The sequence below is a fragment of the Anser anser genome (assembly GCF_964211835.1).
Source record: "Anser anser genome assembly, chromosome: 3".
Classification (NCBI taxonomy): Eukaryota; Metazoa; Chordata; class Aves; order Anseriformes; family Anatidae; genus Anser; species Anser anser.
This window is the reverse complement of record NC_139722.1, coordinates 114,000,744-114,014,363: the sequence shown is the minus strand read 5'-3', so window position 1 is coordinate 114,014,363 and position 13,620 is coordinate 114,000,744. Positions and strand designations below refer to the sequence as shown.

General features: G+C 39.4%; 1 protein-coding gene across 2 annotated transcripts in view; it reads right to left on the bottom strand.

Annotated features, from left to right (window-relative positions):
- Positions 1-13,620, bottom strand: part of ANAPC1 (anaphase promoting complex subunit 1) — a 36,031-nt gene that overhangs the window by 12,480 nt on the left and 9,931 nt on the right. For both annotated transcript variants that reach the window (XM_083829656.1, XM_083829657.1), the window contains exons 16-28: positions 13,272-13,459; positions 12,414-12,488; positions 11,142-11,407; positions 10,693-10,784; positions 9,787-9,935; positions 8,072-8,150; positions 7,928-7,964; positions 7,755-7,825; positions 7,448-7,626; positions 4,384-4,610; positions 3,025-3,143; positions 2,203-2,474; positions 1,144-1,378 (exon numbers count right to left, since the gene is read on the bottom strand). In XM_083829656.1, coding sequence (XP_083685782.1) covers positions 1,144-1,378; positions 2,203-2,474; positions 3,025-3,143; positions 4,384-4,610; positions 7,448-7,626; positions 7,755-7,825; positions 7,928-7,964; positions 8,072-8,150; positions 9,787-9,935; positions 10,693-10,784; positions 11,142-11,407; positions 12,414-12,488; positions 13,272-13,459 — 1,989 coding nt within the window. The remainder of the gene's footprint in view (positions 1-1,143; positions 1,379-2,202; positions 2,475-3,024; positions 3,144-4,383; positions 4,611-7,447; positions 7,627-7,754; positions 7,826-7,927; positions 7,965-8,071; positions 8,151-9,786; positions 9,936-10,692; positions 10,785-11,141; positions 11,408-12,413; positions 12,489-13,271; positions 13,460-13,620) is intronic.

Here is a 13,620-nt window from a genome sequence, read left to right as displayed (position 1 = left end):
AACATTGTCTTATTAAGCATTACACTTCTAACAAAATTAGAAAAAAAAAAATCTAGTCCTTCAAGAAAATCAGGGAAGTTCTCCATGGAATTACAAACAATTGTCACTTAACCCATCCATCACCAAATGGCAAACCCCTCCAGAAGCAGTATGTATTGCTAAAGGATATGGTTGGAGTTCAAAGACAGTGAAAATGCCATGTTACAATTACATATACTTTGAAGATCTCTGAACCTATCCAAATGTCGTCAGCACAGTTCAAAAGCTGTTGCTAGAAAAGACCGCACATATCAGATTACCAGAAACATAACAGATATAATTTCACCCTTAAAATTTATCCAATTCTCTATTTAGTAAACCACACAGTCTCTTAACTAAAGTTACACATAAACATGAACAAGAACTTAACTGTTAGAAATAAAATCAAAAGAACTATGCACAAAATGAGGACACAATACAGGTCAGAACTTTACTGAATCAGTTCTCAACGAATGCTGTTTGGAAAGCCTTAAACAACAAAACTAGGAACAGGAGAATTTGCGAAATGACAACTGTACTTTCACCAACCTAGTGAGTCAAAAAGACTGTCCTTGCAAGAGGCAAGTGTTTTTTCCCACCCAGTAACTTAATCTGGTTTCTACAGTGACAGTTACTTCATGGCAGACATGAGAAACATGGGAAGCGTCAGATTTGTTGGATGAGCAGTGCGCGATAGGTCTGCTCAAGTGCTATAGAGGGTCAGGACTTTTGCATAAATCTATGGCATCTGGGTTAGAAGGAATACATCGTTACAGCAGTCCTTCTACCAAATAACTGGCAGCCCCAGAAGCTCCAAACCAGTTCTATTCAGACAAAACTTCCATACGGAATAAGCATATAGATCCAGAACTAGTACTGTTAGATTTCTTCTACTGAATTCAGTGAGTGTTCTCTGCTGTACCAATGCACAATTCACAGTAGCTTCTTTTCCTTTGAAAGAAAAAGATGGAGTTTGGGAAATGGGAGGTGCCTACTGCAGTGGCAAAGGTATAATTAAAAGAAAATATATGTTAATACTTTCAGGTCCACAATGCATTGTGGAAATCATGCATGTGTTGCGACTCTCCCAGCCCTCATCTTGTTTTTTTCAGCATTAGCACCCACCTATTTCAGCCAGCAGAACTTCAGCTGTGTGCCTGTGAGCAGTGCCCTGATAGACAAGGCCTATTCCTATCACAGCAGCCACCTGCACATTGTGGGGGACATCCAGCTCCGTTGAAGTTGGTGGTAGCAGGGCAGGTATGTGAATACTCAGAAGCCGTGTAATAGCCATGTCCATTGTGCCCAGCTTGGCAGCAGAAACACCAAGCAACAGTCCAATACTTGTCATCTCGTGGCCCTAGAAAGAAAACAATTATCAGCAACCAAAGAAAGCAGGCATGTTCAGAAAAGGAAATACACTTGCCTCAGTATCTAATACAAGTCTTACATTCTTCAAGAGACACAGCTGCTGAACTTTCTGAACCAACTCTTCAGGAATAATGAACACTAGCTGTTACGGGTGTAAGGGTATTTCCCAGCTCTAAGATCTTATTTCAGTCCAAACAGAAGTTCTTACACAATGAACTGCTAGGCATGGCTATAATGCAGATATTTAGTTTCCAAAAAAATCCCCACAACATTTGGGTTGTTTTAAAAACAAAACCTGAGGGTTTTGCATTAAGAGGACCTTATCTCCCTCATAGTTCATTATCAATTCCTCCCAAACAGCAACCATATGTAACATTTATTCTTGTTTAAGCTTTAAAGGAAATAGATATACACAACTTCTAACAATTTAAGGTGAGATTTCAAGAGCACGTATGATTTTCAGCCTTTTAATACACGTAAAATCTCAGATCCCTAACTCCAGCACATGCACAAAGATTAACAAGAACTTTTTGATACAGATTGAGCAGAGGTAATTCAGACCATTCACCTACCCAATGAGCTGTACATCATCACAATGTGGAAATACTTAGTGACAAAACTACTGAAAAACCTTTAAACAGAAATAAAGTCCCATACTGCTAACATTAACAAATCAATTCGAATACTCACCTATACCAGGAAACTTCCAACTCAGTGTTTCAAAGAAATTTGCTGACTCCTTTGTTTGTTTGTTTGCTTAAAGAAATCAATAGGTTCAGGTATTTCTCTGTTGCTTATAAAAGAATAACTCACCTTTGTTAAATAGTCATGTATATTGAGTGTGGCAAGTTTTGTGAGATGCCCGTTGAGACCCAGAGCCATGAGGAAGCCTGCATATTCATTTGCTAGTTCAGCAATTTTGGGCTTGTTATAGACAATCCAAGCAGAGTCTATCTGTGAAGCAGGTGCTATCTTCAGCCCAGCAGCCACCCCATTGTGAAAGCTGGCCCAGCAAGCCATGTTAGGAGGCACGTCGATGTTCCCACTGTTCAGATCTACAGTAGTGTTCCTAGGAGGAGCACGGCCTGCACATAACAGAATTGTTAAAAGCAATTAGGTGAATCCAAACCCCTTCAGAAACAGCTCTCAACTTCAGTAGGGTGCCAAGTGAACAAACACTGACAGCTTGAGAAGTAATACTTCTGATCTGAAGACAGTCTTGAATATCTTCAGGCATGTCAGATGATGAAGCACAGCGTACTAGATAAACCAGCAGTGAGGACTTCGCAGTATCTGCATCCTGTATGACCCCAGCACTAAACACCTGCACATCCTTGGGCAATTTATTTCACTTCTCTTCACTTGTCAGAATGTACCTGATTTAAGGTCTGTATTAGAAAATTACATTGGTCTTGACCATTCCAGAGGAAGATACTAAAGAAGTGGCAGATTCAAAACAAAAAGGGCTACTTCTTCACAAAGCTCATTCCTGCTATGAAACTTTTTGTGGAAAAGCACAGAAGGTGCTATAAAATTACAAGAGGTTCAAAAAACAACAGGGTAGCAACTGAAAGACATTCCCTCACATTCTGTTAAATACTGAATTTCTTCAGAAGAAAATGCTGAGCAACGTACCAGTTAGATTCAGCTTAGGGATGGGCAACTGCTCCGTTGGAACGGGGTGATAGGAGAACAAAGTGAACATTCCTCGTCCGACAGGCAGTGCCATCGTTCGCTGGCACAGCTGTAGCAGCCTGTTGGGGAGATCAAAGCAAAACTGAGCCAATTGCTTAGTACATAAAAACACTCCAAATACATGATATAACATGAACCTACAGGCAACAGGTACTGGACAGACTGTTTTTTTTTTTTTTCTGGCTACAAGACAGCATGTTTTCTTCACTTTTTCACGTTATACTACTGAAGTAAAATCTTTGATCCCTACAAGGTTAATCTCAAAGATATACTTTAGCTGCCATGATGTTTAAATTTGCCTCTGTTTTTCCGTTAAAGCTAGGTACTAGCTAAACAAATCCATGCTACAATTTAGCAGCCATCATCAGAAACGAGGTGAAAGGAGAAAGCAAAACAAAGTTAATTGCCATATGTGATCTTGCTATGACTAGTGATCACATCTAGTAATAACCTGTGTACAGAATTAATAATGTACTTCCAGGAATGCTGACCACAATTTTCTATGATTTACTCTGGAAACACTTTCTAGACTTGTTAGATTACTCAGCTTGTTAAGTCAGACAATAATTTGATGCATTCCTTTAGTTTTCTACTTCTGTATAATGTTTTGCATGTTAATGATGTTCTGAAGTTTGTCTTTTGTTGTTGTTGCCTTGTTTTGTTTTTTAAAGAAGAATCTTCTAAGACCCCCAAAATAAGTGAATAAAGAACCAGAATGGCATTGATTGTGAGGTGACTGGGCAAAGAACAGCTCCAAAAGGAAATTTCAAGAGAGGGATGAAGCAGTAAACTTGCTTTCTGTAGAATTAATTAGGTCCCCCAACTAAAGTCTTGCTTAGACCTAAGATTAGCTCTGAACAAAGGGCTTTCCAGTTTTACATAGGGGCTGGACAATGCTTTGTTTTCTACAGATGTGTGTTCTCTAGAGAATTGGTCCTGTGCTTATATTTACTGCTTTTTAGGTGGAGAAAACACCGCAGTCTGCTTTCAAACCCCAGCTGATCTCAACATGCTGTCTGGGGTTGAAACTAACAGTCTTTCCTATATGCTGCTCCAATCTCAAGAGCCATCCAAATCAATACAGCACAGTTTTTGGTGCACAATGAACTTCAAAGTCTTGAATTATAAAATACAACCCTCTTCTGTGTGTCCCTCACTCATGCCTGCCTACTTCAATGCTCAGTTCAGACTAAAATACACTGCACCATTTGATTAGACATACTTAACTTTAAGCCACCAAAAATATTCACAATTTTTCACCTGAGTGAAAACCTGCTAGAAACAGAGAGAATTCTTTACCGGTTTTCTTTTTCTTCTATGTATTCATGGTCACTAGATTCTGGCATCTGCACTACGTTGACACGTACAGGACGGGCACTCTGAAGGAGTCTGCGTACTTCCTGCACTCTCAAATCCTCACTCCATATTAGGGACATGACTTCCTCATTCATATCATTCATGCCATCCTCATCCTCTTCTGATTCGGCTCCAGAGGGAATATCAGAGGACAGCACTGGGCCCACAGACTGCAAGGGAAAGAGAAAAAAAGTCATTTTCAGTAGTGCACATGTATATTGCTAACCAGCAGAAAGCCAGCAAATACTAGAATAACAATGTGAATGCACTCAGCACAATTAGCTGCACTGAGATGGGTGTTATAAATAGAACGGACTGGTATTCGTGCAGTCATGAATGACACTGTTCATACACTCTTTACACTTATTTAGAAGGCCCCAAGGACTCCTGAACATTGTAATTGGCTATTTTTGCACACTTAAATGGGATAAATAACTATCATGTCAGGAAGCGGTGACATCTCAAATATGTCAAAGATTTAACAAAGGCTGGCAAGCAAAAAACCAGAAAGTGGAAGCTTGAAGAGGTGACTGACGAAATAGTGTTCTCTTCCTTTCAAAAATATTTCTTGTTTCAGAGCAGTAGTCGTAAAGGGCTTTCCCCTCCCTGCCTACACAGTTATCTATGACTACTGAGAAAACACGTTTTTTTTTTTCTTCAAGTTCAGTAGTGAAAAACAGAAACATAGATGAGCATTTCAATGTATATTAAAACAGAAGCTAAACTCCAAAAGGCACAAATGTAGTCCCTGGTAACAACTTCCTTTTTGAAGTTCCAGTACCTACTGACCATTAACCCAATCAGGGCTGCTGTTCCGACTATTCTGTTCAGGCACATGGTTTATTGTTCTAATCACTGATGTTTTCACTGATGTTTTCATGAATTAGGGCTTTAATTTGGATTTAATTTGGATTTCCCCATCCTCCCATCCCAATAACTCTGGGAAAAGCAAGCTACTTATTAAAATAAACAGTCTGCATGGCAGTGAATTCCAAATGTTTGCTGCTGTCAGTCAACCTAGTTTTCACTGCAGTACCAGAATGTTTTCTGAATTTGCAAACCAGGGCTATATGACTACAAAATAATAAAGCATTTCATTGCTTCAAAGCACCGTGGAAAACCCCTCCTTTGTTGCAAGATTTTTAAAATCCTCATTCATGCCTCTGTCCCCACCAGTTTATTCATATCACACAAGCAGTGCACAGGACCACCACCAAGAATGGCAGGGATAGCCTAAGTCAGGATGCAACAATGTATGCCCACAGTCTGCTCGAGCTACACTTGCTCCAAACAAGTCTGTCGCTCTGCATAAAGCACAATTCTTTTTATCTTCACCATGTTCTGCAGAACTAAGCTTTCCTGCAGAATGTACAGTTTCCTGACAAAACAATTTGAATGTCAACCCTAAGGTTGGTCAGCCTCTCTTTTCTATCATTTCTATCTTCCACGGATAAAAGATTTGCTTAAAGTAACAAGGCAAGTATCGACACAAATATTGATACCATAAATCTAAAACCAAAATGCAAAATATTTCTCTGAATTGGTTATTTTTCCCGTTCTATACCTCAGAATTTCAGCAAGCTGAAGACAGAGAATCACATAGACTAAATCAACCATGGGGTCTTCCTAAGGCTCACTGTAACACATGACACCAGGACTGCAACTAGACTAACAGCTGATGAATGAAAACCAATTTCTTCTGATAAATATGCACTAAATCTCAATACATAACTGCACCACCCATATAGCCAGCGTCCGTTTTGAAACAGGAAACTCCACCCTGCCCTCCTGAGAAATGACAAACAATTTGGTGTTTGAAGATCACTTTATCCTTTTAAGGTAACATATATTCGAGGCATTGTTATAAAGTAAGTGATAAAATCAGATTTATCATCATTTTAAGATTCAGCACTGTTATAGTTGGGCAAAAGTTCACTAGCAGAAAATAAAATGAATTTTTAACGAACAGTGTCACATCAGATTTGAACATATAGCTTGTTTACTTTCCTTCTACATGAATAAAAGCTTTTTACTTTTCTGATATGCAGTTAGTCCAAAATTCCCTGTTAAAAAAAAATCAAGTAATTTTAATATCACTTCCTAAGCTAAGACAGCAAAAATTATCTTGACCAAGATGTACTTAAGAATACAAGTCCCTTTACCTGACTTCTGAAGACTATGGATAATCTCTTTACTACTACTGAGCGCTTTTATGCATGGCACTCGCCTTTCTTCAAGCAGAGTTTTGGATTCCACAGTGTCCTCAACAGCAAACACTTGAGTTACAACTCCAGAAGATGCTACTGATTCCCACCATCAGAAGAAAATGTTTAAAAGAAAAACAACCAAAGACACACTTTTTTCAATTTACTTCAGGATACAAATAACTAAGCCCTTTTTGAGAAAAAAAAAAAAAAGAAGAAATATGAGAAGTGTATTTCAGAAATCAATCCAGTTGTCCCAGCAAAAAGGGAGACCCCACCTATGCCAACTCAAGAAGGAGCCAGACTGACAAACACACATTTCCTTCTCCCTGCACCACTGTTGTTCTGATGGCAGGGTCTCTGGATGTAGGACCAAAACCTCTCTAACACCTTTTAAAAGGTGCAGCCATTTTGGAAAGGAGGAGGACTTACAGAAGCAATCAAATTAGGAATTGGACTTGACGATCCTTGTAGGTCCCTTCCAGCTCAGGATATTCTATGATTCTATGATTCTAAATTGCTCCGTAGGCAAAGCTTTTGAGCACTATGCTTAAATTAAGTTCAAAATCTGTTTTATTGACAGTTACCACAGCTATGCATGTACTCTTCCTGTGCCGGATGCTGTTTTTTATACTGAAACCCTTGTATGTGTGTAAACGCTGCACTGCCCTCAATTTTGATTTCTGCACCTTCCACATGCCATAACCTACATCCCCAAGCATCAGCAGATGGTGGAGAAGTTTTTGAACAGAGTGCTCTGCCCAATATCCAGTACCATGAAATCCATTTATGCCCATACTCACAGATTTGCCCTTTTGCAGGTTCCCTTCACACGCCTGTTTGGACAGATCCTGGCGCCCAATCAAGAGACAAACTGCTTCTGGCCAGTCTGAGGCAGGCTGCTCCCGGCAATAATATATGGCATCTCTAATGGGAAGAGCTACACCAAACGGCAGAGACTCCAGATCTCTTAAAGTGAAACCTTAAAATTAGTGAGAATAAAAAGAAATTGTTTTACCGAAACTAAATAAAATATTTTTTGTACCTATGCAATCATGAGATTTATTTGCAATTGTTACCATGTCACACAATGATAAAAGCTGCTCTTACCAACATTTGTCATCCAAATAACTAACTTTTCAGCCAGGCTAGAAACAGATGTGCTGTGTCTGAAACTACATCTGTAAAATAATGGAAAATAAAGGATAAGCCAATAAAAACTAGTCAAAAATTCAGCAGAAAGTCAAAAATTCAGAGTTTAAAATAATATTAAAAAACCATACCGACTGTCATCCTGTTCTATTTGCTGTTTTCGTTGTCCTACGAAAGACAAAGCCATATTACTCCCACGTTCTCCAAGCAAAAGGACAGCACGTAATAAACGCAAGACACTAGGAGATATTATGGTGGCATCAAAGCATCTTTACCTGATGTAATCTTGTACAAATAATGGGAGGCTTCATTAGATAGAGCGCTCTCATCACCAAGTATGTACAAAGCCACGCTCTGGATAGGAAAAAGACACCATAATATAGAGCCACTTAGTTTGCAGTTATTGCTATACTGCCTATCAAAACAAGCAGAAGTTAACTTAAACCCATCTCACTGTTTAAGATTAATTATGAAAACATCATGAAGTAAAGGTTGAAACAACTGAAAGAAACTTTTATGCTTTAGATTTCTAGATTTAAGTTTGGAAACATAAACCTTGAAACAATTAACTGAATTCTCCCTAATAGTTGTTTCTAAGGTAAAAAGAAAAAGATCTTCAAAACAGGAAAACATGTTCCTAATTGCCTTTCCCATCTTTTTCACACTTCATTGATTTTCTCTTGGAAAATACACACATTTTCTACGAACACCATTCTTCACTTTCAGTTTCCCCCACCTCTTGAGTATTGGGTACTGTGTGGAGGCTCTGAGTGAAAAGTTGCTCCCCTTTCAAAGCAGGGTGCACTTCATCTATTTAATCACCAAAATCAAAGTGATCTGTCACCCTGTTTACTTTTTGATAGAGCCAGACAAGCTGGCTTGCCAAAGGCAAAATCACATCCAAGTAAAAATCTGTTATGATTTCCTCAAAGATCTTCTGACAAGCTGCACTACCGACATGCCAGCTCTGACCTCTGCATAGGCAGTAAGGCAGAAGTAGAAAGAAAGACAGAGTTGGACAGACATGGGCGCTAGTCTGAGGAAAAGGCTCTTGTTCCCCTGAGTTCAAGGGCAGGGGCAAATTTTAAGTGAAAGCATCAGCACCTTAAACAGTCTTAGTGTTGCTGCTTCCACACTGCACACTTTGAAGCAGAGGACATGCTGAATCCTGGAAGCTCAAATTTGAGACTGCAACTAATCCTGGACACTTGGATCACAGCCTCACCACTCTGTTTTTCTCTTCAGCCACCTCAGGCTCAACATCTTTGCTCCAAATCCTGCACTGACAGGTTTTCTCCATAAACGCTTAGTGAATAAGCCATCAAGGCTGTCTAGAAGATAACATCAGCACTAATAACTACTCATGCAGCTAAATATTTATGTTGATACATGCCCAAGAGAAAAGCTGGGAAATTCTCACTCACAAAATACAGTTAACTTGAGTTACATTATTACTTTGCACATGCCACTACTGCAAACCACAAAAAAACATAAGCAGTGAAGCATAGGCCACGCACTCATGAACTCTTCTTCCCAGTCTCAAACACCTCCTCCCACCTGCTAAAACCCATCCACACCCTTCAATAATATTAAAGTGATAAAAGAGAAGATGGGACTTGCAGGGAATTCTCTCCACTAAAAGCTTGTTAATCCCCCTAGAGAGAGGCTGACACCGTTATATTGCAGGGATACTAACAGAATCTCGTGCAGACAGATGAGGTCTACGTAGTACAGTGCAGCAACCCTCAGAGATGCTCGAGTGTCCAAACAATACAGCTACAGTCACGCTCCTAAGCAGAGTTATTTATCACAGGCTCAATACTGCTCCAGTAGGCTCCCATTGCTTCACGTGGTATGATTAAATCCTTCTTTATTTGACTTCCCATTAGGGGCGCTTCACTCACATAAAATTAAGCAGCTGGGGCAAACCGTGGCCACGGTGCTGCTATGCTGACAGAAGAAAACACATCCTCTTTGCCAAAGTACATACCACTACTACCAGTTTGCTCCTTTCACAGATTCCTGGTAAGTAAGGATAAGGCTGCACTCCTTCTCCCTTCAGACAGGAACTCAGCCACTGAAAGATACTTGGAGGCTCAGCAGAAAAAAATGAGGGATGGTGCATGAAACCTGTTTGGACTTAATCATATGAATAGTAATGACACTGAGTTCGTGGCAAATGCACAGAATTCTCCACTATTCCCAAAGCAAGCCCTACAGTACTTCTTTTGTACAACTAGAGAAACACAGCATTTCACCAAAACACTATATATCTTATCTGCCTCCTGTTAGATCGAAGTTTATAGCTAGACAGTAAAGAAAGCATGAAACACCTTTCTGTCTTTCAAGAGAAAAAGTCTCAGCCCACAATGAAAAGGAATGTAACTTTCAAAAACCTCAAGGGAACAGTCTTGTAATTCAACAACATTAAATTACTTAAGTGAGAGAACAACTGAGCTGTAACCTCTTTGCCTTCCCTGTCCACAAATATGAGCAGCAAAGCCTGACCAATATTATGAGATTATATTTAGGCCAGCAAAAACAGCAGTTTGTCTTACATTACCAGCAAATTTCAGCTGGTAGTACACTAAACAAATGCAAAAACAATATATGTCCTTATTTTAGCTTTTCTGACTGTGTTTTTAGCTCTGATTAAGTTTTTATGAACTACAAACTGAGAGTCTGCCAGCCTATAGACACTTTTCACAGTAGAGGCACATCTCACTACCAGGCTTTTCTACAGCTCTCTGCTAGCATTTCTCAGCAAGCCTGAGCTAGGAGTTTGCTAGAATAAAAACATCATTCCCTCCCAGGTCCCTGTTCTGTGAAGCATCTCAGGGAGGCACCAGACTGAATGCACCAGCTCATGGCTATATTGTTCTAATTTCAAACTCACCTTGATCAATTATGCAAGTCTGTCTGGAGCTTTTTACAAGGGCTGGATAGTCTCTGTAGTAATAATCTATATAAGCTTCAAGTTTTAAGTCCCTGAAATGAAAGGGATTTGAACCACATTGGAGGGAACAACAAAAAACAAACAAACAAAAAAACTGACTTACAAAATCTGTTGAGCATACTTCCTCACTCTCCCTTTCTTGTACCACAGGGATAAAACCCATCTGCCAAGAACTAAGATTTGCGAATCATGCTGATGATGGCAAGTAGCAAGAACTATACAAGAGATTTGCTACTGGAAATATCTTTAACCATGATTTATTCATTTTCTTCAAAAATAAGAAAACACCATTCAATTCCTCTTTAAAAAAAAATAAATAAAACATACACAGCCATCATCAAGAGACAATGAACAATATACAATATCTGTGATTTGTCAGTTTGGCATACCTGGCCAGCTGAACCAGAAGAACAACAAGTGAACGAATTCCTTCTCCCATTAAACTATTCAGTTTGAGCTCCTCATAGATCAGGTGAAGAACAAAGAAAATAGCAGGAATATGGGTAAAAAGGAGGGTTGAGGAATCCAGGCTAAGGCTCTGTAAGAAGTCATCCTTTGGAGCTGAAACTTCCAGAGGGTCCAATCTCAAGGCTTTGGCTACAGGATGAGACTCAAAATTCCTATGGTAATCAGAGCTCAAGAGGTATTCCCAGTCCTAGATCAAACAGGAGAAAGAGGCAGAGGTTCCACAGTGAACAAAAACTTCCAGCAACTCCAAAGCACCATTACAGAAGAAGGTTTTCCCCTAAACCAAAACAAATATAATTGTTCTATGGTAAATGTGCCACACAAATCCTGCAAGCTACGCAGCACCGAGATTCAAGTGCTAAGTTACATCCTTGTTTTTTTTCCCACCTCTAATACATAACAGAAACAAAGCCTTATATGTAAGAGAACATAACAACAGAAAGCTGATTTAAAGTGCCTTCTTTGCACCAATAATTCTGTTCATGACACATCTCACTGAGTATTTATGCCATTCACCCAGTGCTCCCAGTCTTCTTTGCACCTCCCCTGTCATAGCACATCAGGCATTAGATCTTACCTTTTGTTTCAGGCAGATTGTAGCCTGTAGCCCCATGGGCTCACTGAGCTGTCAACCCACAAAAAGCTAATGGCATGACTGAATCACCGTAGCTTATAATCCTCTTATAGTGGAATGCTAGTAAGTCTCATCCACTGCCCGCATAAGAAAACTTCCTATTCCTGCCTAGGCAAAACTCAGTGAATCAATCTTGAACACTCTACTGAATTCAGTGAGAATCAGTGCATTCAGTGAGTATGTAATTTGATGCCCCTAACTTGCTAAAGGTGCTGAGTGGACAGGAGAGTAAGCCAACTTTATTTTAAAGGGATAAAGAATCTAGGAGACATTTGACATTGTCAGGAGACTGCCTGGGGTTGCTTTGTAATTCATATTAAATTCACTCCTGAGTCCAACTTCTCTGAAACTGGGACCCCGACAAGCAAGGTCACATGATACAGCCACAGCACAGGGCAAAACAACTTTTCTTCCCCCAAAGGCTTGTAATCTTGGGTGAGCTCAGATGAAATGCACTACTCAGGAGTTCCTCTGGTTTGCCTTAAAAAAAAAAATAATAAAAAAACCTCAACCCCCTCGCCCCTGCAGCTTTTATTTGTAAAAGAGAACCATTTCTTACTTCATCTGACCCTGTTTCTGATGGCCTAGCCTTCTTTGGAGCAATAACTGGCGAAAGTGATCCTTCAAAGTCAAGCTGTAAGAAATGAGAAGACCAAAAGTAGCTCAATATTAAAATGTCCAAGGTTGCATAGGTAAATCACCAATTGTATTGATACTTTGTTTTCACATAAAACACATACTGCAATTAGATTTTTTTACACAGCTAGTTAGTCTAGTGTATGGTGCATGAACTTCACAGTTTGACTGCCTAACAGGTGGTATTTACTAGGACAGAGGAAAAGGTAGGGATGAGCCAATGCTAGCAATGTGGGTATACTGTAATTGCTTTAATTTCAGCAATACATATATCCCTGCCTTTTTTTCCCCCCCACCTCCTGTGAGTGCTGCAAACATACTTGCTAGCAGGAATCTCACAGAAAAATCCAACTAAATTCAGTGAAACAGCTAGAAAAATAGAACTGTAAATGCTGCAAACTGCTGGGAAAATGCAGGGAGAATCTTCTTTAGGAAACAGGAATCAGCATTGAGATCCGTGCTTCTAAACAAAATAGACTTAATATGGATTAGTTGAAATAAATGTTTAGTGCCTCAGTGTTAGTTATGAAATGGAGTAAAATCTTCATAATTTATTTTCACCTGACCAGCTAGTGGTAAGAATCTTACAAGTATATACATATATCATGATAAACACAGACTAAAACGTATACCTGAAATTTAGAAATACAGAACTGATTCATTGTTTAAAACAAGATGCAATCTGCTTTTTACTTCAGTATCTCTCTAACCATTTCAAACCTTGAAGAATTATCAGTAGTAGTAACCTAAGCTAGGAAAACAAACATATACGCTTGCTTACATTACGTGTCCAGGCCAGTCTCTCTGTGTTATAACCCATCATATTCATGAGACAAGTTACAAATAAATTCCATTCTGAATGATAATTTGGTCCTCCTGGAGCATTATAAGCATTGTACCACTTGACAAGCATCTGTACAGCTATTTCCTTGGGCAGGATAGCTTTGACCCCTTGCAGACATCTTTTCACTGTTGGGAAAGAAAAACGCAAAGTTAGGCCAGTTTTCCATCTTACTTCCTGATACTATTCATCCAATCAGTGCTAAAAATCTCGACAGTTCTCGGACCTACTTTTAACTTTCCGGAAACTGTTTCAATAAAAGCCACACCACACAACCTTCTGTTCCTTC